Source organism: Triticum aestivum, chromosome 4D, assembly GCF_018294505.1.
Source record: "Triticum aestivum cultivar Chinese Spring chromosome 4D, IWGSC CS RefSeq v2.1, whole genome shotgun sequence".
Lineage (NCBI taxonomy): Eukaryota > Viridiplantae > Streptophyta > Magnoliopsida > Poales > Poaceae > Triticum > Triticum aestivum.
Window position 1 is genome coordinate 13,091,685 of NC_057805.1, and position 22,282 is coordinate 13,113,966.

The window sequence follows — 22,282 nt, forward strand, 5'->3', positions numbered from 1 at the left end:
CGCCAAAAGTCATCATTCCTGTTGGATGAGACCACATTATCACCCAAACTAAAAACTGCAAAGCCAAATAGAGATCCTCATCTTCAGACAGTTAGTATTGCCTTGCAGCCAGTTGTCCAAACATATCACAAAGAGATTAGAAAACAGAGACATCAAAAACTTCTACGACACGAGTAATTGCTAAAATGTTCATCTGCTACCTGAGAGACGAATTGGATTTCTGGGAGAGATGCAGTTTTAACTCTACAGACAGAAGGGGGCAGGAGAAAGAATGATGATTACCACTGTTTTTACATTTTAATCCAGTAGATAGACGGCACAAAATCCCATCAACCATCATCACCTTACAAATAACAACTCAGGAAAACATACAGTTATAAACAGGTGAGAACTTTGCACTCTTACAGCAAAAGATTAAGAAAAGCTTATTAACCCAACTATTCAAGAGTAGATAACGGTACAGTTGTGGGTAATGGACTACAACAAACACATTCTATTTATTAGCCTGATTTTTTAATTTAAAGGCAGCTGACGGAAGAAATTTCAGATAAACATGGCCATTCTGTGTAACAAAATAACACAAACGGCGGCAAGAAATAGGATACAGAGATTACAACAATGTCAGTACACAATCTGACTGCACCTACCAAGACTAATAGTTGTTCTCTTTTAGTGGTAATCTTCTATCTGGGAGAGCTGCAGATTTGTTCCTGGCCAGGGGCGAATGATTTCTCACGTTTGGTTTCTCTAAGCTAGGCATTTCTTTGCTGCTAGAATTCAAGATAGGTTCCTCAATGTTAGCTTTCTGCATGATCCTTGCCAAGCTTGCATTCAGATCTTCATCTGCATGAATTGCTGCTCCAATGTTACATGTGATCCCATTCAGCTCATCAACTAACTGTTTCCTTTCTTCAACAGCAACATTACATATATCCTTTGTTCTGGACTTCAACTCCTCCAAATGTTCTTCTAACATTTCTTTACTTTCCTCCAAGTATTTCAGCTTATTTACTACTTCCAGATGCTCCTTTGCCTTCTCTAATATCTCCGCAGTGGTTTCAGCTTTGAGTTTCTCAAGAACATGCTTCAAATTGCTAGACTGTTCTTTCTCTAGAACTAATTTCATTTGCAGGGCCACCAGCTCTCTTTGGCACTCTTCAATGAGCATGTCTTTGAAATAACTGTCATGCTCTTGGATGAGATTCAGCGAATTCAGATTTTCTGCAAGGCCATAAAGCTGCTGGACCTCAAGCTGAACTTCTGAGAGCTTTGATGCAGCAGCATCAAGAAGATGCTTTATGTTAAGTTGAACAGACTCAACAATTTGTTGAATGTCAGCAATAGCATCTTCCTTCTCTGCAATTAACATATACCAATCTGCCTCCTCTTGATCAAATATTTCCATGATCTCATGCTCTCTACGTGTGTATTTCTGCTCAAAAAAGCCAAGCCTTGTTTCAAGCTCCAAGAGCTTTTTGTCAAAGACTTCAACAATTTCAGAGTACCTGTTGTTCACTTCTAGAATGGATTTCTTAACCTCTGACTTGATAAGACTGGCCATATCAAGTTTTTGACCCAAATTATCTTCTTCCAGCACACTGATGTATTGCTGAAGCTCCTTGATGTTCCTGTCTCTCTCATCAACTATGCTTGATAACTTATCCTTTTCTTCTCTAAGGGTGCCCTCAACTTCGAATTTGGCAACAAGAGAAAGAACCAGGTCTCTCTTTAGTGCACAATTTTCATCCGTATAGCCCTTGAGGTTAGTTTGCATGTCAACTTTTAACTTTTCCAAACTCTCCAGTGCTTGCTTTTGCTGATGAATATTGATCTTGAGTTGGTCCAGCTCTTCCTTCATCTCAGAAACGGCAAAGTTTGCTTCATTGAGAGCAAACAGTAACTTCTCATTTTCTTCTGTGTTGATCTCCTCAGCTTTCATTTTAGCAATAGTCGCGACATCAAGATCCTTCTTCAATACATTGTTTTCATCCACATAGCCCTTGAGTTCAGTTTGCATGTCAACTTTTATTTTTTCCAAACACTCCACTGCTTGCTTTTGCTGGTGAATATTGATCTTGAGTTGGTCCAGCTCTTCCTTCATCTCAGAAACAGCAAAGTTTGCTTCATTGAGAGCAAACAATAGCTTCTCCTTTTCTTCTGTGTGGATCTCCTCAGCTTTCATTTTAGCAATAGTTGCGACATCAAGATCCCTCTTCAATACATCATTTTCATCAACGTAGCCCTTGAGTTTGGTCTCCATATCAACTCTCAGCTCTTCCAGATGATCTACTTCTTGCTTTTGCTGATGAAGAGTGATTTCGTTCTCACAAAGCTTGCTCTTACTATCGGAAAGGGCACAGTTTGTTTCATTAAGAGCACCTAGTAACTTCTCCCTTTCTTCCCTGTGAGACACCTCAGCTCCAATTTTGGCGTTAAGAGCAACATCCAGATCTCTCTTCAGTACATGGTTGTCATCCATATAACCCTTGAGTTCAGTCTCCAAATCAACCTTTAGCATTTCCAAGTGCTCCACTGCTTGCTTTTGCTGATGGAGATTGATTTCGAATTGTCTCAGTTGGCTTTTCTGCTCATCAAGGTCACGGTGTGCTTCATTGAGATCACTCAAAGCTTTCCCCAATTCCTCCTGTAGGCTCTTTTCCTTCTCTGAAGTTTCTTCTTTTAAGCAGTGAACATTTCTTGATGCATTGTCCAGCATTTCTTTGTATGCCCCAAGTTGCCTTTGCATCTTTTCATGCTCCTGCTCCATATATTCTAGCTGTTCAATTCTTCCATGCAGTGTCGCCATTACCTCCAATTGGTGTGCCTGTTCAGCTTGGGACTGAGCAATGACAAGGTTCTTCTCCTCCAATTGATTTTTCACAGCAGCGACATTCTGCTCAAAAAATTCACACCGCTGCTGGATATTCAGTTTTAAAGTATCAACAAGTGAGCAGGAATCATAGAACTTTGACTCTACAGCAAGACGGACTATTGAAGCTTCCAAGTTCTCTACGGTTTGGAGTTCCAGTGAGCTATAACTGCTCAGCAACTCATTCTGCAATTGCCTGATTAGCATATCTTTGGAATCCAGCTGTGACAAGCATCCATCAAGATCATTCTCAAGCTTTCCCATCTTTGCTTTCCACTCTGTTTCTTTACGGCTCAGTTTCTCGGTGCAGCTTCTATGTGTCTGCTCCAAAGCTCGGAATTTCTCCTGCAGACCCTTCAACATCACTGCAGCATCTGCACCGCCAATCTGAGCCTCTTGGTACTCCTTGAGCGAAGACCGCAGATCCCCATTCTCTTGATCAAGGCGCGCCTTACAATACTCCATCTCATTGAGCAGAGTGGATTTCTCAGCCAGTGAGCTCCTCAAAGATGCAATCTCACCGTCCCTCTTCGACGTCAGCAGCTCAATGGTCGACCTGGCCTCCTCATACTCCAAAACCACATTGCCATACATGTGCCTCAGATCAGACATCTCTGCTTCGAGCAGCTTCCTGCGGCCTTCCTCGTGGGCCAGCGCCTGGCTGCACATCTCGAGCCTCGACCGGAACTCCTCGGCGACCCTTGTCTTGGAATCCAACTTGGTCTCAAGAGCGCCGATCTGATCAGCCAAGGTTGACCGGTCGGAGCCCCACTGCCTCTCGGCGTCTCTGAACTCATCTCGGACCTTCTTGAGGGCCTCCTCGAGGTGCCGAAATTGCTCGGCCTTCCACTTGAGCTTGCCCTGGATGGCGGCCTTCTCCTCCTCGAGCTTGGCGAGGGTGTCGTCCCTCATCATGACCTCCCTCTGTGCCAATGCCCTCTGCTCAGCCTCCGAGCACCTCTTCTCCTTCTCTGACAGGAGCCTCTTGAGCCTTGAAACCTCCTCGCTGGAGGAGCGCAGGGCCACGTCCTGCTCCAGCCGCTTCACCTCGGACTCCTCCAGCGCGGCGACGAGCCCCCTCCTGTCGGCATCCCAGCCCTCGCCCCTCTCCCGGAGGCTGGCCTTGAGGCCGTCGTGGGCGGCGCAGAGGTGCCGGAAGGCCTGCTCCTTCTCCGCGACCCTGGCCCGGAGGCCCTCGCACGCGTCCCTGGCGGAGGAGGCCTCCTGGTCCTTGGCGGCGATCTCCCCCGCCTGCCGCTCGACCTCCGCCCTGGCCTCCCGCAGCCGGGCGGCCTGCTCGGCGGCCTCGCGCCTGAGCCCGTCGACGAGGGCCGACTTGGCGCGGCACTCGGCGGCGCGCGCCTCCGCCTCGGACCGCAGGCCGTCCAGCTCCTTGCTCATCTCCTCCATCTCGGCTGCTCAGATCAGAACCAAAAAAAGAGGCGCGACGTCAGGCAAACGGAGAGAAATCGACGAAATCTTGCGAAAGGCGAGGCGCGCCACCTTTCTGGGAGGAGCAGGTCGGGAAGAAGGAGCGGGACATGGGCGCGGGGGCTAGAGATCCGGCATGGACGGGAGGAAACCCTAGAGGGGGAGGGGAGTGGGGACAGGAGAGGAAAGATTTGGAATTTGGGCGGCGCCGTTGCGATTTACTCACCTGCGGGTTTGGGGCGGACGGGACGGAGAGGCCGGCCGTCCTGTCTGTTGGGGTTGGAGCGGCCGCGGCGGTGGGGGGCGGAACGGATCTGGGCGGGCGGGCGTGGCGGCGGCCGGGTCGGGGGGCTCCGTTTGGCGCTGCTCGCCGTTCTCGGCTTTTGAATTTGGCCTCGCCGGGAGGGAGGAGGGGTGGTGGTCTAGCAGGTAGGCCGACAGTTCATCAAATTTGGATGAGTTAGTAGGCTGACAGTGGGGTCCACATGAATTTACCAAAACAAGTTGGTAAAAATTGCCGAATTTTCACAACCGCCTGGGATATCTGAAACATTTTATACAGTAAAATTCATAAATGGTTTCCTTATTATTCTAATAAATTTCAACCAAATGTGCCGGAAAGAGAAATCAAATCATCACGGATTCTCTTAACTAATTTTGGGCGAATCTCAAAGTTTTCTAAAGAAAAAAGAGACAAGTATGAAAGACTCAAGTACATTCGAATTATCTATCCTTAATATTATACTCCCTCTGTTCCTAAATATAGGTCTTTGGTGAGATTCCACTATGAACCACATACGAAGCAAAATGAGTGAATCTATACTCTAAAATGCATCTATATACATCCGTATGTGGTTCATAGTGGAATCTCTACAAAGACTTATATTTAGGAACGGAGGAAGTATATAGTAACATATTAGGAGAGAGCCTCCCCCCCCCACTATATTTTGAGTAGTCTTTTAGAGATTCTAATATATACGAAGCAAAATGAGTGAATCTACCGGACGCGGATTTGGTGAACATGGGTGCGCGCGCACCCTTTATGAATAGTAAATTTTAAAAAATGCTAGAAAAAAATACAAAAAACTGAATTGATTTTTTTAATATGCATAATCAACCGGTATACTCGCATATGAAGTTTCACAAAGAAATCACATCCGTGGTAATCTGGGCAAAAATGATAAAATCGAAGCTAATCGAAACTATATTAAAAAACACTGTTTAATAAATAGTATGGTCGCATTTGTATTTTCTTCACTAACGAAGAAATCACATCCATGGATGTCAATACATCATGAAACTTCACACGTGAGTAGAATGATCGACTAAGGATCATACCGTGAAATTTCAGAAAATTTTCGTTTTTTCTAGTATTTTTTATGAATTTACTATTTATGTGGGTGTGTGCGCTCCCATGTTCATCTTTGTATTTTCGAAATCTACACTCTAAATTACATCTATATGGAAATCTTAAAAAAACTTATATTTAGCAAGAGAGGGAGTAGTAGCTTACCACTCGATGTCATGTGGTAAGAAAAAATACCCTCTGTACTACTACCAATAGTAAATAAAAGAGGACCACCATGTATGTTTCATGGGACACAAGGGCCACTACATTGAATTACCTGCTTCCGGTGGTTGCATTGCACCGTGGCATTGTGAGCACAGGAAGAGATGTTTTAAATTGACGGTGCGCCCGACGATACAAATAATCAAGTCTTCTTTAGTACGCAAATAATCAAGTGTTGGAAAGCTACTGTCTCATTGTCTGTTAGGAAAAGAAAATTAAGTATAAAAGGCTATCCAAATGTAGAAAAACAAAAGGAGAAAGAAAAATGGAAGAAAAACAACTATAGAGAAAAGGCTGTCGAACCAAGAGTGAATGCTATGTGTCTCCTGACATTTTGGTTGTCTTCATTTAAGCCCGCGTAAGATTAAGAATGGTAGAGATAAGAGAGCTATATCTCGCTTACAGCGAGATTTTTTTTCTTGAGGCAGCTCAATCAAGATGGAAGGAGCTTTCACGCAAAGGATTTCCCTCTCCCCTCATTTCTAGGCCGGCCCATTTTGGAGCTTCTTTTGGTAGCCCAATTCTCTTCGCTCAATCGTGTGTTTGTTCATTGGTTTTGGTCAGTTTTTTTTGTTTTTACTTTTGCTTTTCTTTGTTTCTTCATGGTTTTCTTTGGTTTTTCTGGTTTTCTTAATCAGTTTTCTTTGTTTTATCTCGGTTTTATTGGGTTTTCTCTTTAGTTTTCTTTGCTTATTTTCTTCATTTTCATTGTGTTTATTTTCTTTTCATTCCTATTATCTTTGTTGCTTTATCGGTTTTCATTGTCTTTGTTTTTCTTCCTTTGCTAGTTTTTTTATTTCTCTTTTCTATAGAACAAAAACATTTTTAATACACATTTATGATTTTTTTAAATACATGAAAACATTTTCTCTATACACGTTGAACAATTATTTCAAATACATGATTAGTATTTTTTCCAAACATATATTTTGATGTCAGCTCTTTTTCATACACGTTTTACATTTTTCGTATACATCAGGAACATTTTTCAAATACATGTTTAACATTTTTCAATTACACGATTACCATATTTGAAAACTTATACTTTTTATGTCTATTTTTTTTCATACACACCGTAGCATTTCTTTTTATGCATCAGGAATATTTCTTAAATACAGGTTTAATATTCTTCAAATACATGATTACATTTTCTAAAGCATATAAATTTTATGTCTACTTTTTTCAAACACATTATACATTTTTTGCATACACCGGGAACACTTTTTAGATACATGTTTAACATTCTTCAAATACATGATCAACTTTTTTTTCCTATATATGTTTTGATATCTAATTTTTTCCACACAAATTGTATAACTTTTGTATACATTAGAAACATTTATTCTATACACATGAAACATTTTTAATGTGTGGTTAACATTTTTCATTTTTGCGTATAAAGTGATTTTTATAATAGATATATTAGAAGTTAAAAAAACAAAAATGTGAAAAAATGGAAGAAGAAAAAACATTGAAGGGTTGTGGTCCACGCTGGGCCAGCCCATTCTGGTGGTCGTCGATGAGAGGCTGCTCTACTTCTCTCTATAAGCGAGACATGGCCACACCCTGGTAGAGACTAGGAAAATGGTTTTCAAGTGAGCAAATGAAAAGAACCATTAGATCTCGGTCTGTTATACCTAGTGGCAGGCACGCTATAAGCGACAATATCATCTGTGATTGTAAAAAAAGAGTTTAAATCCACCTCCTCATCCACATTTGTGTTTTTTTGCATCCTACCAGACTACAAACCAAAGCCTCAAAGCTAAAACTTTTTAACGTCACCTCTAGGTTTGGAGGCAACATCAAGGTAATAAGAAAAATGAAATGTGGGTCCTTTGTCAATCTGATGGTTACCAACTCCTTCCGACTAGCTTTCCCTTCTTCCTCCTCCCATGCACATGCTTTCTTCTATGGACTGATTTTGCATGCCTCAATTGCATTGGAATTGAAACATCCACTCAAAATTGTTTAACATGTTAACGTAGGACCCAGGGCCGGCCCATAGGCCGGGCAAAAGGGGCGACCGCCCCGGGGCCCAACTAAAACTTACACTAGTAAGATTTTTGGTAAGCACAAAACTGCAGCGAGAGGAGTGGCTAGAGCCTAGAGGGCAGATCGGGATCATCTGCAGGCCAGGAGGAAGGAAAAGCCTGGTCGGCACTGTGGAATATACCTATACTCTCGAAGATCAAAGTATTCATCTGGCGTTTGGCACGGCACTCCCTGCCTACCACGGATGAGTTACACCACAGGAATATGGCAACCTAGGACACATGTCCTTTGTGCGGATGCCAGGACTCATGGCGGCACGCTTTGATCTCCTGTATGATGTCGAGGTGTGTGTGGACACTATTGGATGCAGATGTGCTGCTAGCGATGACAGAACTAGAAGAACCAAGTGCAAATAGATGGCTGTTTGAATTATGCAGCAGGATGGATCACTCCAAGTTTACAACAATGGTTGTCACACTTTGTGCAATTTGGTATGCTCGGCGAAAAGTTGTGTACGAGGCAATCTTTCAAGCGCCACACCAAACTATTTCTTTTGTGAACAACTTCCTTGCGGACTTGCAACATATCCCTAAGGTGAACACATCAGCACGGGTGGCCAAGACTCAACGCTGGCTCGCTCCGGGAACCGGCACTGTCAAAGTGAACGTTGATGGAGCAGTAGCTCGGAGCAGAAGGGCGGAGCTGTGGCTGCACTATGTCGAGATGAGAATGGCAACTACCTGGGGTCTTCGGCCGTGTTCTACGGAGGTGTTATTGGATTTTACTTTGAAGCAAAGGGTGTTCTCTTACTAGCTGGTGTTCTCTTACTAGCTGGTGGCGTTGGCTCCAAAATAGGACAAAAAGTACTAAGGACATAATTGGTTGGTGACTAATTTTGGCACTGTTTACCATACTTTTCTGCTTTACTTATCTTATCTTGGTTGTTCAAAATCTTAACCACATTTTTGCTTACTTAAGGGAATTTTGCGACACTTTTTATGTGTATGAAATACGGGCTTTTTCTCAAAAAAAAATATTCGCTTAAATATGGTTAAAATCAAGCACCTACTAGCTAGGTTGATTAAAGTACCTAACTTAAAATGTGACATAGTGTGGAAAGATGTGACTAGGAACCAAACAACCCCTTTATTGCTCCATGTTTGTCGCCAAATTCTCCCTGCTTCGATCATGCGAGTATCTCAGCTATACTAATACCATTATGGCCGTATGCATCACTCTGATGCAGAGGCCGGGGAGATCCCCTTTTCAAAAAAAAAAACTAATACCTACCAAAAAGTCCATACATCAAAAAAATTCACTAAGGGGGTTGATCTGAATTGTACATACATCTGGGTGTTCTCTTACTATCTGGCTTCAAAATAAAAAAAATATTAAGGACTTAATTGGTTGGTGACTAATTTTGGCACTGTTTACCATACTATTTTTGCTTTACTTGTATTACCTTGGTTGTTCAAAATCTTAACCACACTTTTACTTGCTTAAGGGAATTTGGTGACACTTTTTATGTATATGACATATGAGCTTATTTCTCAAACAAAGAATCATCGATTAAATATTTTTAAAACCAAACACCTACTAGCTAAGTTGATTAAAGTACCTAACTTAAAATGTGACATGGTGCAACAAGATGTGACTAGGAACCAAGCAGCCCCGTGTTGCTCCACACTCTCGCCAAATTCTACTGCGTCGATCGTGCCAGTCATGCTCAGCTATACTAATAGTAACTTCCAAAAATTCCATACATAGACCCGTTGCAGTTCCCCACCAGCGATCACAAGTGCACGAAACCCGCTCTTGACCTCCCCCTACCATGCCACGGCTAGTCAACCATGGAGATGCCTCGGCCTCCGCAACAGGGGCGGAGACAGGGGGCGAGCAGGGGCTAGACCCCCTCCAACGATCGGCCCCCCTCAAAGAAATATAGTACGGGCCAGTACTAATACCCGTATATATATGCGCTAATGGCCGGAGATTACCTGCCTAATTATGTCATTTAAGCCCAAAAATCCACGTTGTTGTTCATGCGCCAAAGCCCAGGATGCAACAAAGATAGCCCATCTACCTTGCCTGTGTATATAGACGATAGATCATGGAGGCCTGGTAGTTCGTTCGATCTCTTCTCGCCTGACGATCAGATCGCTAGATCTATCTATCTCGGCGCCATGGCGCTAGGACGTTTGCCGCCGGACGCCGGTCCCAAGTCGCTGACCTTGGACTTGATTCCTGGCTTGTCGACGCAGCGGAGTAGCGGGGAATACGACGGCTGCCGCCGACGGTCCTCTTGGTCGCTTCCGTCCACACACAACCAGATAATTAGGCAAGGTACATACACGGTATTGTACTTTATATACCTAAAAGTTTTGCCAGTATGATGTAACCCCTTTTCCTTTTGTTTGGCTATATATACTTTGTTAGTCGGAAAACAAAGAGAATTGTTCATGTGAATTGCCTCAATCTCAAATCTGTGCTGGGGCCAAAATTTTGGATCGAGTCATTGATGAATAGTGACAGTAGAGCTATATTTTAAAAAAAAATCAATAAAGTACAGCCAATTTTAAAGTTTTCTGTGTTTCTGAATTTTAGTATTTGGGATTATTTGTTATTGACCTATATATTTTTAAACATATGTTGAGATACTGTTTTGGTTGATAAATCCTACTATAGGTCTATAGTTCTATAGTACTAAACTAGTGATCGTCATCACTCGCCCCCCCCCCCCCCTATATCCAAATCCTGGCTCCGCACCTGCTCCGCAAGCACCAAGGCGGCGGAGCTGGATGCGCTGCTCCACGCCCTTGACTTCGAGATCGAAGATGTCTCGCCGTCGCGGCTCACAGGCCACGTCATTGTCACGGACACCTGCTGCCAGGTTCTTAATTCTTCCAACTAGTGCCATCTCTAAGCAATAATAACACCTACTATGTATTACTAAGGGCATCTCCAACATCGACCCGCAAACCTCCCACAACGGTCCAAACAGCGGAAGCCATCCAACACTGACCTGTATCGATCTGCGGGGCGGTCTGGACGCGATTTTTCCCGGAAACCGGAGACAAAAGTGGGGGAGATTTGCAAGAGTCTAGACCGATCCCAAGCCCGTTTCTGACCGCCCTGGCCCACCAAAACCCCCTCACCCCTCCCACGTGCTTTCGGTCAGTGCCGCTCCAGAGCGTCAGCGCCCCGCATTCATGCCCGCCTAGAGCAGACGCGACCGCTCATTGGCGCCTGCATTGAAGCGGAGCGCCGGCCGAGAGAGTGCCACCCGCGCCACTTCCCGGTGCAGGCGACTGTCGTGCGTTCAAACGACACGATAGTCGCCCGTCTGTCCATCTGCCACCCGCATTGATGGCACGCGGTTTCCGAGGCATCTCCTCCGGTGCCACTCGTCCGTCTGTCGGTCTGCCGCCCACTGGTGCTATATAAACCGCTGCCCCGGCCGTAGCCACAGTCATCCCTCTCCACACCACTCCCCGCTCATGGATCCCTCCATGTCCAAAGCTCTCTGGGACGGGCTAACGTCGGAGCAGAAGAAGGCCATGGCTGCCATTGCTGCCGACTGGCAGGCCGGCAGGCAGCCAGAGGACATGCAAATGGAGGAAGCCTCCGACGACAAGCCATCGCTACCCTCCTCTTCCTCCGCGGCACCCTCCTCCTCCGCTCCACCCTCGCCGGTGCATCGCACCCTGACCATCGACGAGGCTCGTGCCCATTATATGGACATGGTGCGGGAGGAGTGGGAGGAGCAGTTCCCGGAGGTGCAGATTGACGCCAACTACAACCACAACCTCCTCTAGGAGCATCTGCAGGCGGAGGAGCAGGTCGCCACCGATAGGGCGGTCGCGCCGGACGTAGACCTGGCAGAGCAAGAGGCGCTGCTCGAGTCCTACCGCTCCGCCCGCGAGATCCGCCTCGCCCGCTGACGGTATCGGCAGCGGGTGGTGGAGGTGGCGGCCGCCGGCAACAAGCGCGAGGGTGGCGATGGCTTGTCGTTGGAGGCGTCCTCCATTTGCATGTCCTCTGGCTGGCTACCAGCCTGTCAGTTGGCAGCAATGGCAGCCATGGCCTTCTTCTGCTCTGACGTCAGCTTGTCCTAGAGAGCTTTGGCCACGGAGGGATCCATGGGCGGGGAGTGGTGTGGAGAGGGATGACTGTGGCTATGGCCGGGGCAGCGGTTTATATAGAATCAGTGGGCGGCAGACGGACGGACGGGTAGCCCCGGAGGAGATGCCTCAGCAACTGCGTGCCATCAATGTGGGCGGCAGACGGACTGACAGGTGGCTGTCGTGTCGCTTGAAAGAGCGTAGTCGCCTGCACCGGGAAGCGGCGCTCTCTCGGCCAGCGCGCCGCTTCGATGTCGGCGCCAATGAGCGGTCGCCTCCGCTCTAGGCTGGCATGAATGCGGGCGCTGACCCTCTGGAGCGGCGCTGACCGAAAATGCGCAGGTGGGGTGAGGGGTTTTTTGGGGCCAGGGCGGTCAGAAACGGGCTTGGGATCGATCTGGTGTTGTTCGGCGACACCGACGATGAGGAGGTCGCGCCCAGGCGCCACGACGACGAAGAAGCCGGCACGTCCGCGGGCGCCGCCAGCAGCGAGGAAGAGTAGTGCACGGTAGGTCGCCACCGCTTTGGTCCTAGTAAGGCCACCGCTCCTCCCATCTCGTCGATGCCAAGCTTGGTGGGCTCAGCATCTTCGGTCGATTAGTCACTTGGCGGCAACGTCGAGGCGGACAACTTCAGTTCCCGGGGCTCCGGAGAAGGAGGTCACGAAGGCGGAGCTGGAAAAGGCGAAGCTTCCATTCTCTTGGTTCGTGGCTGGAGATGGGGACCGGACGCCGTCGTTCATTTAGATTAGCCTGCCTAGGACCACTTTGATGTATTTGTAATGAAATTCGTCATGTTTATACGAAAATCCGATATGTTTATATTAAACCGGGTCGTGTCTATATGAAATCCGGACTTGTTTGAATGAATTTCGTCCGATTGGTTTGAGTTGTTGTGAAAATGTATGCGGCTAGCGTTGGATGGCTGCCTCCCGCATCCGCGTCCGCGGACGGATGCGGGAGGTTTTTTGCAAGTTGCCGTTGGAGATGCCCTAATGACAATACAATATCGATTGCTTGGCACCTAATTCTCCACTTTTCCTATGTCTATACATCCCCATCTCCGCTAAAGCGTCCAAACATGCAGCACCAAAACAATAAGAAAAGGAGAACAGAAGAGAAACACGATTATTATAGAGAAAAAATATGTATGATGGCAATAAAAGAGACGAGAGTCGCATCATCTAATGTTTCCATTTTCTTCATTTGTTCATGTTAGCTTAAGGATGTGAGGCATCTATCGGGGAACGGATTTCTCCAGCACCATCATAATAAAGCAAGACTAAATTGTGGTTTTCTCACAGAGAAAACAGTCACTGAATTCCCCAGCAATGCACTGTATGATTGAGTTGTTCCTTGGTTCGACTACGCATGCACGTATCACCAGGTCTTCATTGTGCCATTGCATTTGTGTGATGGTGTGAGTGTGTGCGTGTGTGTACGTCTGTGTTGTAATCGCCCGGGTGTTTTATCCGGTGGCGTTGTGTGAGTGCATTCGTGTTGTAATCGCAGGCACTCTCAACTCAACTTTCCAAAGGCCATACATACACACATACGCGGCGCTGACCCGATCGCAGTTCCCCACCCGCCACCACACCCGCACCTTCCCTTCCCCCGAGCGACCGCGCCTCGGCTCGGCCAGTCAACCCAACGAGCCCCGGCCGTGCCTCGACCAGTCAACCATGGGCGACGCCACGGCCCCGGCGTCGGCGAGCAGCAAGACGGCGGAGCTGGACGCGCCGCTCAGCGCCCTCGGCTTTGAGATCGAGGAGGTCTCGCCGTCGCGGCTCACCGGCCGCCTCCTCGTCACGGACACCTGCTGCCAGGTCCGTCCTTCCCCCTTCCGGCCGCTTACCTAACCCCGGCCATCGATCAGCTAGTCGCAAACTTTTTCTTTTCTTTTGTGTGTGCACTGAAACTGAAAGAAGCCGTTTTGCGTTCGCGCTCGTGGCCGGCCGGCCGGCAGCCGTTCAAGGTGCTCCACGGCGGCGTGTCGGCGCTGATCGCGGAGGGCCTGGCGAGCATGGGCGCGCACATGGCCTCGGGCTACCGCCGCGTCGCCGGCATGCAGCTCAGCATCAACCACTTCCGGAGCGCCGCCGCCGGCGACACCGTCCTCGCGCGGGCCGTCCCCGTCCACATCGGCCGCTCCACCCAGGTTATATTAATTCGTTTCCCCTGCTATTTCCCTAGGAGTAGCAGTCGATCACGTAGTGGCTGATTTCGACGTGGATTTGATTCCCTTCGATTCAATATAAATATACTCTCTCCGTTTCAAAATAGATGACCCAACTTTATATTAACTTTATACTAAAGTTAGTACAACGTTGAATCATCTATTTTGAAACGGAGGGAGTATAATGGTGTTTTCACTCTGAAACAACTGTCTGAATCTCACTCCATGTTAGTTTGGCAGACTACTTAGCAACTTGTTCTGTGCTTAAGAGTAGAATGATAATCTCAACATATTCTGATCTCAATACGGACCATTGATGGAATAATGCAACTGGTCTAGCTAATAAGCTCACTAAAATTGAAGGTTGTTAAAGCTATCTTCTATGGATGCGTATCGCTGTCAAATCCGAATGATGAAAGGATGTTAGCGATCAACCGAAATTAATAGTTGCTGCTGGAATGGATTTGAAGGTATGGGAGGTGAAGCTCTGGAAGATGGATGCATCCACGCAGGGGGAAGGGCCTCAAATCGCAGAGGCAAGGGTCACGCTCCTCTGTAATCTACCCGTGCCGGATGAGATGAAAAGCGCAGGAGAACCCCTTAGAAAATACTCTAAACTCTGAAACTCCACCGACACATCCTCCTTTCCCTGTCCTGCCAGTCTTAGCTATAAAGTTTCGTAAAGGAAAATTAAGAGATCAACACATTTGAAGAAAAGGTATCAGGTGCAGTGCAGGCATATCAAGTTTCATGGTATTTTCATTTTCTTTGAAATCTGTCCGCATAAGGATCGGAGGTATCAGGAAAAGGATACCCGATGTGCCAAGCAGTAAATGTGCGCAAAAATCTGCACGTGTTTCTTTGTTTCACAAAATCGGGATTTCAATAGTTCGATGTCAAAATCTGAAACGAAGAGAAATAAATTTATCCGGGCCTTTACTCAGGCATTTGGAGCACTGGTGGATAGACCACTTAAGTTCTCTACGTGCACTCTCAGAAAGGACGCAATGCTCATCCACATCTTCAGGCTGTGCTCATTCCTCATGCCCGTTTTTGTTCCTTGTTGTGAACAATCTGTACACCTGTACGATCGCCGGTCGGTTAACTACGAAGTACCCAGTCCCAAGTAATTCACCGTTAATCTCTTCTTTGATCGGTCACGTCGAGCAAAACTAAATCAGAGCAGAGCTCACAGTTCCCTTTTTACTCCTTCCAACCATAGTTTGCAATCTGGCGTTGTTCGTGTGGATTCTCATCGATCCGATTGTTTTTTTGCTGAACTGGTCTTCACTGACTCTAGATCATCTTGAGTTTGGCAGAACCAATTTATTTTTATTTTTGATGGTACTGTAGTGGCCGATGCTATTGTGAAGTGAGACTACCACAGTACCACGCTCCTCTGTAATCTACCGGTGCCGGATGAGATGAAAAGTGCGGGAGAATCCCTTAGAAAATACTCTAAATTGTAAAACTCAGGACAAATTAAGCTTGAAATGGGATGATCCATTGATATGTGTTTCTGTGAAAATATATTATTGTAAGCTTCTTACTTTTCGCTTGTGCAAATACTGATGGATCAACTTGGCAGAAACGATCTTCGTGTCTGTGGTTGGTGAATCTCACTATCCAGCGATTACTAATTTCGAATGTGCTTCCATTTTGTATTTATTCATTATTCCAGTATATATATTAAAGGGCCTACTATGTAAAAGGCTATCATAAATACCACATCCCCTTTTCCCTGTCTTCCCAGTCTTGGTTATAAATTCCCGTAAAGGAACATAAGAGATCAACAAACATGAAGAAAAGATATCAGGTGCAGTGCAGACATATATCAAGTTTCATGGTATTTCCATTTTCTTTGACTCTGTCCGCGTAAGGATAGGAGGTATCACCGTATCAAGAAAAGGATATCCAATGTGCCAAACAGTAAATGTGCACAAAAATCTGTACCGCTTTTCTTTGTTTCACAAAATCGGGATTTCAATAGTTTGGTCTTAAAACACTACACAAGAAATTGGCCATACAATGTTCACATATACGCTTAGATATCAAGTTTGACTGTTGGAAATACTCTTAGATATCTCTTTCTTAGTGACTGTAAGATAGTTAGAAGAGTACCAGACATATGGTCTTCGCCGGTTTCCCTTAATTAACCGTGTTATGTTTGGTTTTTGGGTCCGGTTCCACTTACTAATTGGACCAATTATCTTCTTCTTAATGCAATGCGGGAGCTCCCTGCCCTCTGACGAGGTTCCGTCAAGAAGAGTAACAGACATGACATAAACAAACTGCAAGTTCTGTTCGCTTAAGAGAAAGTAGTGCAAAATAATTTTTTCATCTTGAGATGAAACACGTACCCGACGATTTTATCTGTGAGCTCATCAGCACCGACGGAGTTGTTAAAACTACTTTCTTTAGGCGCTTATCACTATGAAATCACATAGAATAAATGATGTGTCCTTTTAGAATGTTAAAACCATTGCTGAAATAAACCGCCGTATTTTGCAGTAACACGAAAGTATAAGGAAAAGGGAACTAGTAATCATATATACCTTTTGGATTTATTCCTTTTACTACTGGTATATGCAGCTCTGTTGGCATTTTTAAATGGTGTACGACTGTTGCGTCAATGCCGGGCCCACTTGTCCAGATATACATACGCTTTTCTTCCCATCTTGGCTATATATATTGTTCAGTGTAAACATAGGAAAGGAACAAAATAGTAGAGCACAACAAAGACATCAGGTGTGGAAATTGTATTTCATGGTCTTCCCATTTCACTTAATATCTGTCGTCATAAGGATGAGAGGTATCAGGAAAAGGATTTCCATTCTGCCAGAGAGTGAAGGTGCGCAACAATCTAAATTGTGTTTGTTTATTTGCAGAACCTTGCATATCACATTCCATTAGTTTGAACATGGAAACTAAAACGAAGGTAACTAAAATTTACTCTCTTTACTCAGACATTTGGAGTGATGTTGGATAGACCGCAACACACACGGCATGCAGGCTCTCAGAAAGCTTGAGCACCGGATGATCTCTTCGTTGCTGAGGCCATGACTGATAAAGCACAAGCCTTGTTTGGCGCATAACTATATTCACCGTTAAGTCCAGCTGCTAGGTGTTAGCGGGAGCAAAACATATTTCAGTTTCTTGATGATCAGCGACAAATCTATCTTTTAACTAGCATTGTTTTGCTAAACATAATAGATGCCCTTAAACTTGGCGAACCAATATTAGCTCTCAACAATTACTTCAGTCGGCCGCGCAAATCAGTTTTCCTTCTTCTCTCTTTCTAAAGTCTGGTTTAAGATTTTCGTGTGGATTCCCTTTGAATTCCGACATTTTTCGCTAACATTTACTTGCGTCATCAAAGCTCCATTCATGTGGAAGGTACGCTGGTTGTTCTTACTAGTGTGAACTGTTAAGTGACTACCGAAGGTCCTGCATGGGAGTGAGTACAATTCAGTACAGTGACATTTCACTGGTGTAAACTGTACTACGCCTATAATTTACTTGTCACGGCAAAAACCCTTTTGGTCACAGCTCTAGTATTTTCCCCTGAAAAAAGGTGTCTGGGCATAAAATTGTGTTGCATTGGGTGATCCATTTACGATAAAAATAGCATGCAAGAATTTGGCCACATAAAGGGCCTCGCTTTCAGGTTCCGGTTTACAAATCCATGTATAGAAACATTTAGATCTGAACAATCACATACCAATAGAGCGAGATTAATCTCCAAAGGGGCCGGGCAGACTGGAGTTTGTCGTGCTTGTACGTATTTCGTAAACTGTCCTTGTATTTGATAATTCAGTCGTCGATGGAATTCAATGAAAACGATAGAATGATGCATCCAGTAAGTCTGGTCTACCGGCCTTATTTACGGTGGCTTGCAAGAATCTGATCTGAAGATGTTCTTAAAAAACATATGGTGGTAAACAATTGCCAAAATTTCAATTTTCTCTCAACAGAAGTACCGATGATGCGATTCTCTCGAGTGCAAAATTTATCTTCTGGAGGTTTTAATCGACGTTCCGTTGTGGATTAAAGCTTCTACTATTTTGTAGCGTAGTTCTGAACATGTAATCAACGAGGAGCAATGAGGCAGCTGATCAACATTTGTATTCTGCAACTTCTCAAAAAAAGAAAAACCGAACTTTGTACTCCAGCGAACCAAAGAATGCTCTTCCTGTAATACAATTATGAAGCAACAAAAGTTGATCCTGGTCCTGGACAAATATGTTCCTAGCATAATCTTTGTTACAGTCGACAGATAATTAAGCCAGGAATCATCAGAGTTGATCCTGGACAAATAACTGAGGACATGAGACATTTCATAGGAAATCATCTGTACAAGGCTTTACAACTTTTCTGAGTACATAGCAGTGACCGGACAGCTCTAGTGTTCTCTAGCGAAGAGCTAAACCCTAATTTCGCTCCAGCTCCCATAAAGCGCTGCCGCCTCTGCGATGACGGCGTCGGCCGTCTTCTTGGCCGTCATCAGTTCCTGGCCTTGTCGAATCGCACCGTGTGAGTTCTTGGACATGGCGGAGAGCGGTGGACGCATCGGCGGCGCCGGTACGGGCGCGTACTGGTCGCGGCGGCGGCGGGGCTTGTCGTAGCAGCACGGCTGGAACCGGAAGCGGCTGTATCCGGCGAGGTCCTGCGCGCTCTGCACGCGCCGCATCGGCTGTGGACCGGCAACGCGCGCGGCCGTGCACGGGTCGCTCTGCACGCGCCGCAGCGTCCCCGGGTGCAGCGGAGGACGCCCAGACGCCGCGGGCCGCTGGACGCCGGAGAAGAACACCCGGAAGGTGGCCGACGGCCGCGTGGCCTGCAGGCGGTCGTACTCGTCGCGCAGGTGGGCGAGCTCCTCGTCGCAGGTGACGGACACGAGCACGTCCTCGTCGTCGGCGAGGCGGTACCTGAGCGCTGACACGATCTTGCCGCCAGCCATCTCCCCGAGACTCGCTGCCAGCTCCCGGAAGGAGACCCCGCGCGGCACGGCGAGGACGCGGGTCTCGCCTCCGACGTACCGGGCCGCGCCGTCCGGGCCGCAGGGCACGAAGCAGCCGCCGTGGCTGCACATCATCCTCAGGCGCCGCTCGGCCGCCCCGGCGGAGCCACTGCCGGACGCTCCTGGTGCCGCTGCCGCCGCCATGGGTTGGTCGGCGAGTCGGCGAGTCGTGTGGGTAATCGTGGAGGTGAGAGGAGTTCGATCGGCGTGAGTCTCCAAATTTATGGACACGCTACGCCTACGCGTATTCTATGTATATAGGCGGCGCGTGAGTATATATGGTTCCGACTCGGAAGTGACCATGCAAAGCCTCCTTCCCGCCCTTTTTGAGAGTCGACGGATCGAGCTCGGACTGGATTCCGAAGAAAACTTCGGCTCTCTAATGATTTTTTCCAGGGATTTTGACTCTGAAATTGTTGTGAAATCTTATCTGACTGCAGTCAGTTATTTGGGCATCTCCAGCGACCTACCCTTTAGCCATTGGATCGAAAACACAGATCCCAAAGCAGTCCGATTGACCGCGTCAAAAAAAATCTACACGTTTGTAGGGAACGCGCCTATAGAGAACGCATCAAAATTGCTAACCTACGCTAATTTTTACTAAAAAAAGGTACTAAACCTTCCATCACTAACTAATACCCCACACCCCCTACCTCAATTTTACAGGGTGGGGCCCGGCCTCACTTTTCTTCTCCAAAGCTAAGCTCCTTTGTAAGGCACGTAAAAAAATTACGTACGTGTAGTGTTGTCCGGGAACGTGTGCCCTTCACGTACAAAACCGGTGCCCCCATTCCCCTTTTTGGTTGGCTTTGCAGGGGGGGGGGGGGGGGGGGGGGGGAGAGCGTCCGGCGACCCTCGCTGTCGGGACACCTCGAATTCCGCGCCCTGCTAGGGGGGCTCCTCCTGACCGCACCTCGACAACGTGCGGACGACCACCATTGCGCTCGTCTCCTTGGGCGACAACAGCTATGGAAGAGGCCGCGGCGAAGGGGAGGGACCCGTTGTCGCGGATCTGTGCTGGGACATGGCCACGGTGTGCTCATCGTGCGTGGCGGATCACGTAGGGCCGCGACCACACAGCAGCGGCTACCTCCACCTTCCTCCACGCCATCCTCCCTGCACGCTCAGTCATCGAACACATCACCATGGTACGTGGCTGGGCGCCTCCCCGTCGCCCCTCTTTCGTTTGCGAGGAACTTGTCGGTTGTCCGCTGGTAGACGCGCCCACACGTTTTGCTACTGTTTTTTAGCTTCAGGTGGTGAGCAAAGGTGTAGATGTTGAAATTTTGTAGTTGCTTCTAGCAGTGTTACTAGTGCTTCAAAACATAGCCAAAATTTCTGAGAAGTTTAAGAGAAACTGTGCTGCAAAAACCATGGCAACTTTGTGTAAAGTGACATGGCACATGGTAATTGTCTGGAATTTACTGGTCAATCCACACATGGCAAAACTATTGAAAATTGTTTTTGTTTGTTGGTCCTTGGCAGTTTTTCAAGAATAAATGGTGGTATAACATGGCAATTATACCACTGTTTTTTGCACATAGAAAATTGGAACAGAATATGACATTAGTGGAACATGGCATTTTTTTTGAACATTTTACTGATCCCCCCCCCCCCTCTCGTATTTTACTGTCTATAACATGGCAATCTGTAGTCTACGTCATTTTTCTTAAGAGGAAAATGTTCTACGGACATGGCAATTTTACTAATGTTATAGAAATAGCACATTTTTGTGCTTTTCTTGACAGAATTGTTAAATTTGGGACGCATTTTTCTTAGAATAAGACGTTCTAATTACATGTCATTTTCATTAAGTAGCCCTCGGTAGTTTTCATTTGTAGGTGTAATGGTACTTTTATTGTTCAAAGCATGGCAATTATATTTAAAAAGACACGGCAATAAATGTTGTGGAATTTTGTAGAGAAACCATGGGCATTTTGTAGGAACCTTGGCATTTTTTAGAGACCATGACATTTTGTAGGAACCATGTCAATTATACTGTATATACCATGGCAAATCAAACATGTTTCCCTACAGTATTTGTTTGGTAGAGAGCCATGGCATTTATTTGCAGAAACCATGATTTTTTTATTATAGAAAACTATGACATGTTCCAATGTATATACCATCATGGCACATTCCTGAAATATTCGTTGTTCCCCAAAACCCCTGAAATATCATGGCACATCCCAAAAAACCATGGCATTTTTTTGCAAAATATCATGGATCATGCCACATTTTTATTAACTAGTCCATGGTAGTTTTATTGAATGTAGCATGATATTTTGATCATTTGCATCATGACAACTTTATTGTTTGGAACATGGGAAATTTATTGAACTTAGCATGGCATTTTTTCAGTGAACACCATGGCATTTTATTGTTAGTTATAGTTCGTGGCAAAAAAAAGCGTCCATGGCATTTTTAATCTATAAGGATGGCAGTTTATTTTAAATGTCATGACAGTTTAAAAAAATCATCATCGCAACTTTAATGTTTAAGAGCATGTCATTATTATTATTAATAGTGTGGCATTCTCACTATTAAGAGCATGTAATTTTCCCTTAAAAAGAGCATGGCATTTTTAATATAATAGCATGGCTTTTTACTATTAATAACATGAAAAAAATTATTATTATAGCATAGCATTTCCCCTATTAATAGCATAGCATTTTCCCTTAAAAAGAGAGTATGGCATTTTTAATATATTGGACCCATGGCATTTTTGTAGAAGTTTTTTTTCGAAATGTCTCAGTGGCAAATTTATATATAATTTAGTTTTGAATACGATGATCAAAACAAGTTGCCATGTGATCATTTTCACCATATTTTGTGGCAAAATTAAAATACAATTTTTAACTTTTTATGTGGTTTTTAATTTTGCACCATGGCAAATTCACGTGTTTTTTATAATCTAACGCCCATGTTTTTTAGTAGTGTGCAAATTGGGCCTTTTGTGTGGCACAAACAGAGGACTTGATCTATCAAATCAGTTGTGAAGCCGAGGAGGGAGCGGCGGGCCCCGGCGAACAATTTTTTTCACTTACTCCCCCCAATTTGGGGGAACGAGTCGTTCGCTGGCAGCTCCCGAGGAACAGACGCCA

General features: G+C 45.8%; 2 protein-coding genes across 2 annotated transcripts; one reads left to right on the plus strand and one right to left on the minus strand.

Annotated features, from left to right (window-relative positions):
* Nucleotides 1-401: 401 nt before the first annotated feature.
* LOC123095740 (uncharacterized protein At4g38062) lies at nucleotides 402-4,712 on the minus strand. The gene is made up of 2 exons (XM_044517303.1): nucleotides 4,373-4,712; nucleotides 402-4,284 (listed from the first exon to the last, which is right to left on the minus strand). The coding sequence occupies exons 1-2, from the start codon at nucleotides 4,410-4,412 to the stop codon at nucleotides 653-655; spliced, it is 3,672 nt and encodes a 1,223-aa protein (XP_044373238.1). The 5' UTR covers nucleotides 4,413-4,712; the 3' UTR covers nucleotides 402-652.
* Nucleotides 4,713-9,925: 5,213 nt separating this feature from the next.
* On the plus strand, nucleotides 9,926-15,688 carry LOC123099408 (1,4-dihydroxy-2-naphthoyl-CoA thioesterase 1). Its single transcript, XM_044521573.1, has 4 exons — nucleotides 9,926-10,205; nucleotides 13,495-13,808; nucleotides 13,949-14,140; nucleotides 14,629-15,688. The coding sequence occupies exons 1-4, from the start codon at nucleotides 10,046-10,048 to the stop codon at nucleotides 14,779-14,781; spliced, it is 819 nt and encodes a 272-aa protein (XP_044377508.1). The 5' UTR covers nucleotides 9,926-10,045; the 3' UTR covers nucleotides 14,782-15,688.
* Nucleotides 15,689-22,282: the final 6,594 nt, after the last annotated feature.

What these genes read in the sequence shown, in the direction of transcription:
- LOC123099408 (XM_044521573.1), top strand. Translation starts at nt 10,046, where the DNA reads ATGGCGCTAGGACGTTTGCCGCCGGACGCCGGTCCCAAGTCGCTGACC. An exon ending in CAACCAGATAATTAGGCAAG is followed by an intron (nt 10,206 to 13,494) that starts GTACATACACGG and finishes TTGTAATCGCAG; the next exon opens with GCACTCTCAACTCAACTTTC. An exon ending in TCACGGACACCTGCTGCCAG is followed by an intron (nt 13,809 to 13,948) that starts GTCCGTCCTTCC and finishes GCCGGCCGGCAG; the next exon opens with CCGTTCAAGGTGCTCCACGG.
- LOC123095740 (XM_044517303.1), bottom strand. Translation starts at nt 4,412, where the DNA reads ATGTCCCGCTCCTTCTTCCCGACCTGCTCCTCCCAGAAAG. An exon ending in GACCTGCTCCTCCCAGAAAG is followed by an intron (nt 4,285 to 4,372) that starts GTGGCGCGCCTC and finishes TGATCTGAGCAG; the next exon opens with CCGAGATGGAGGAGATGAGC.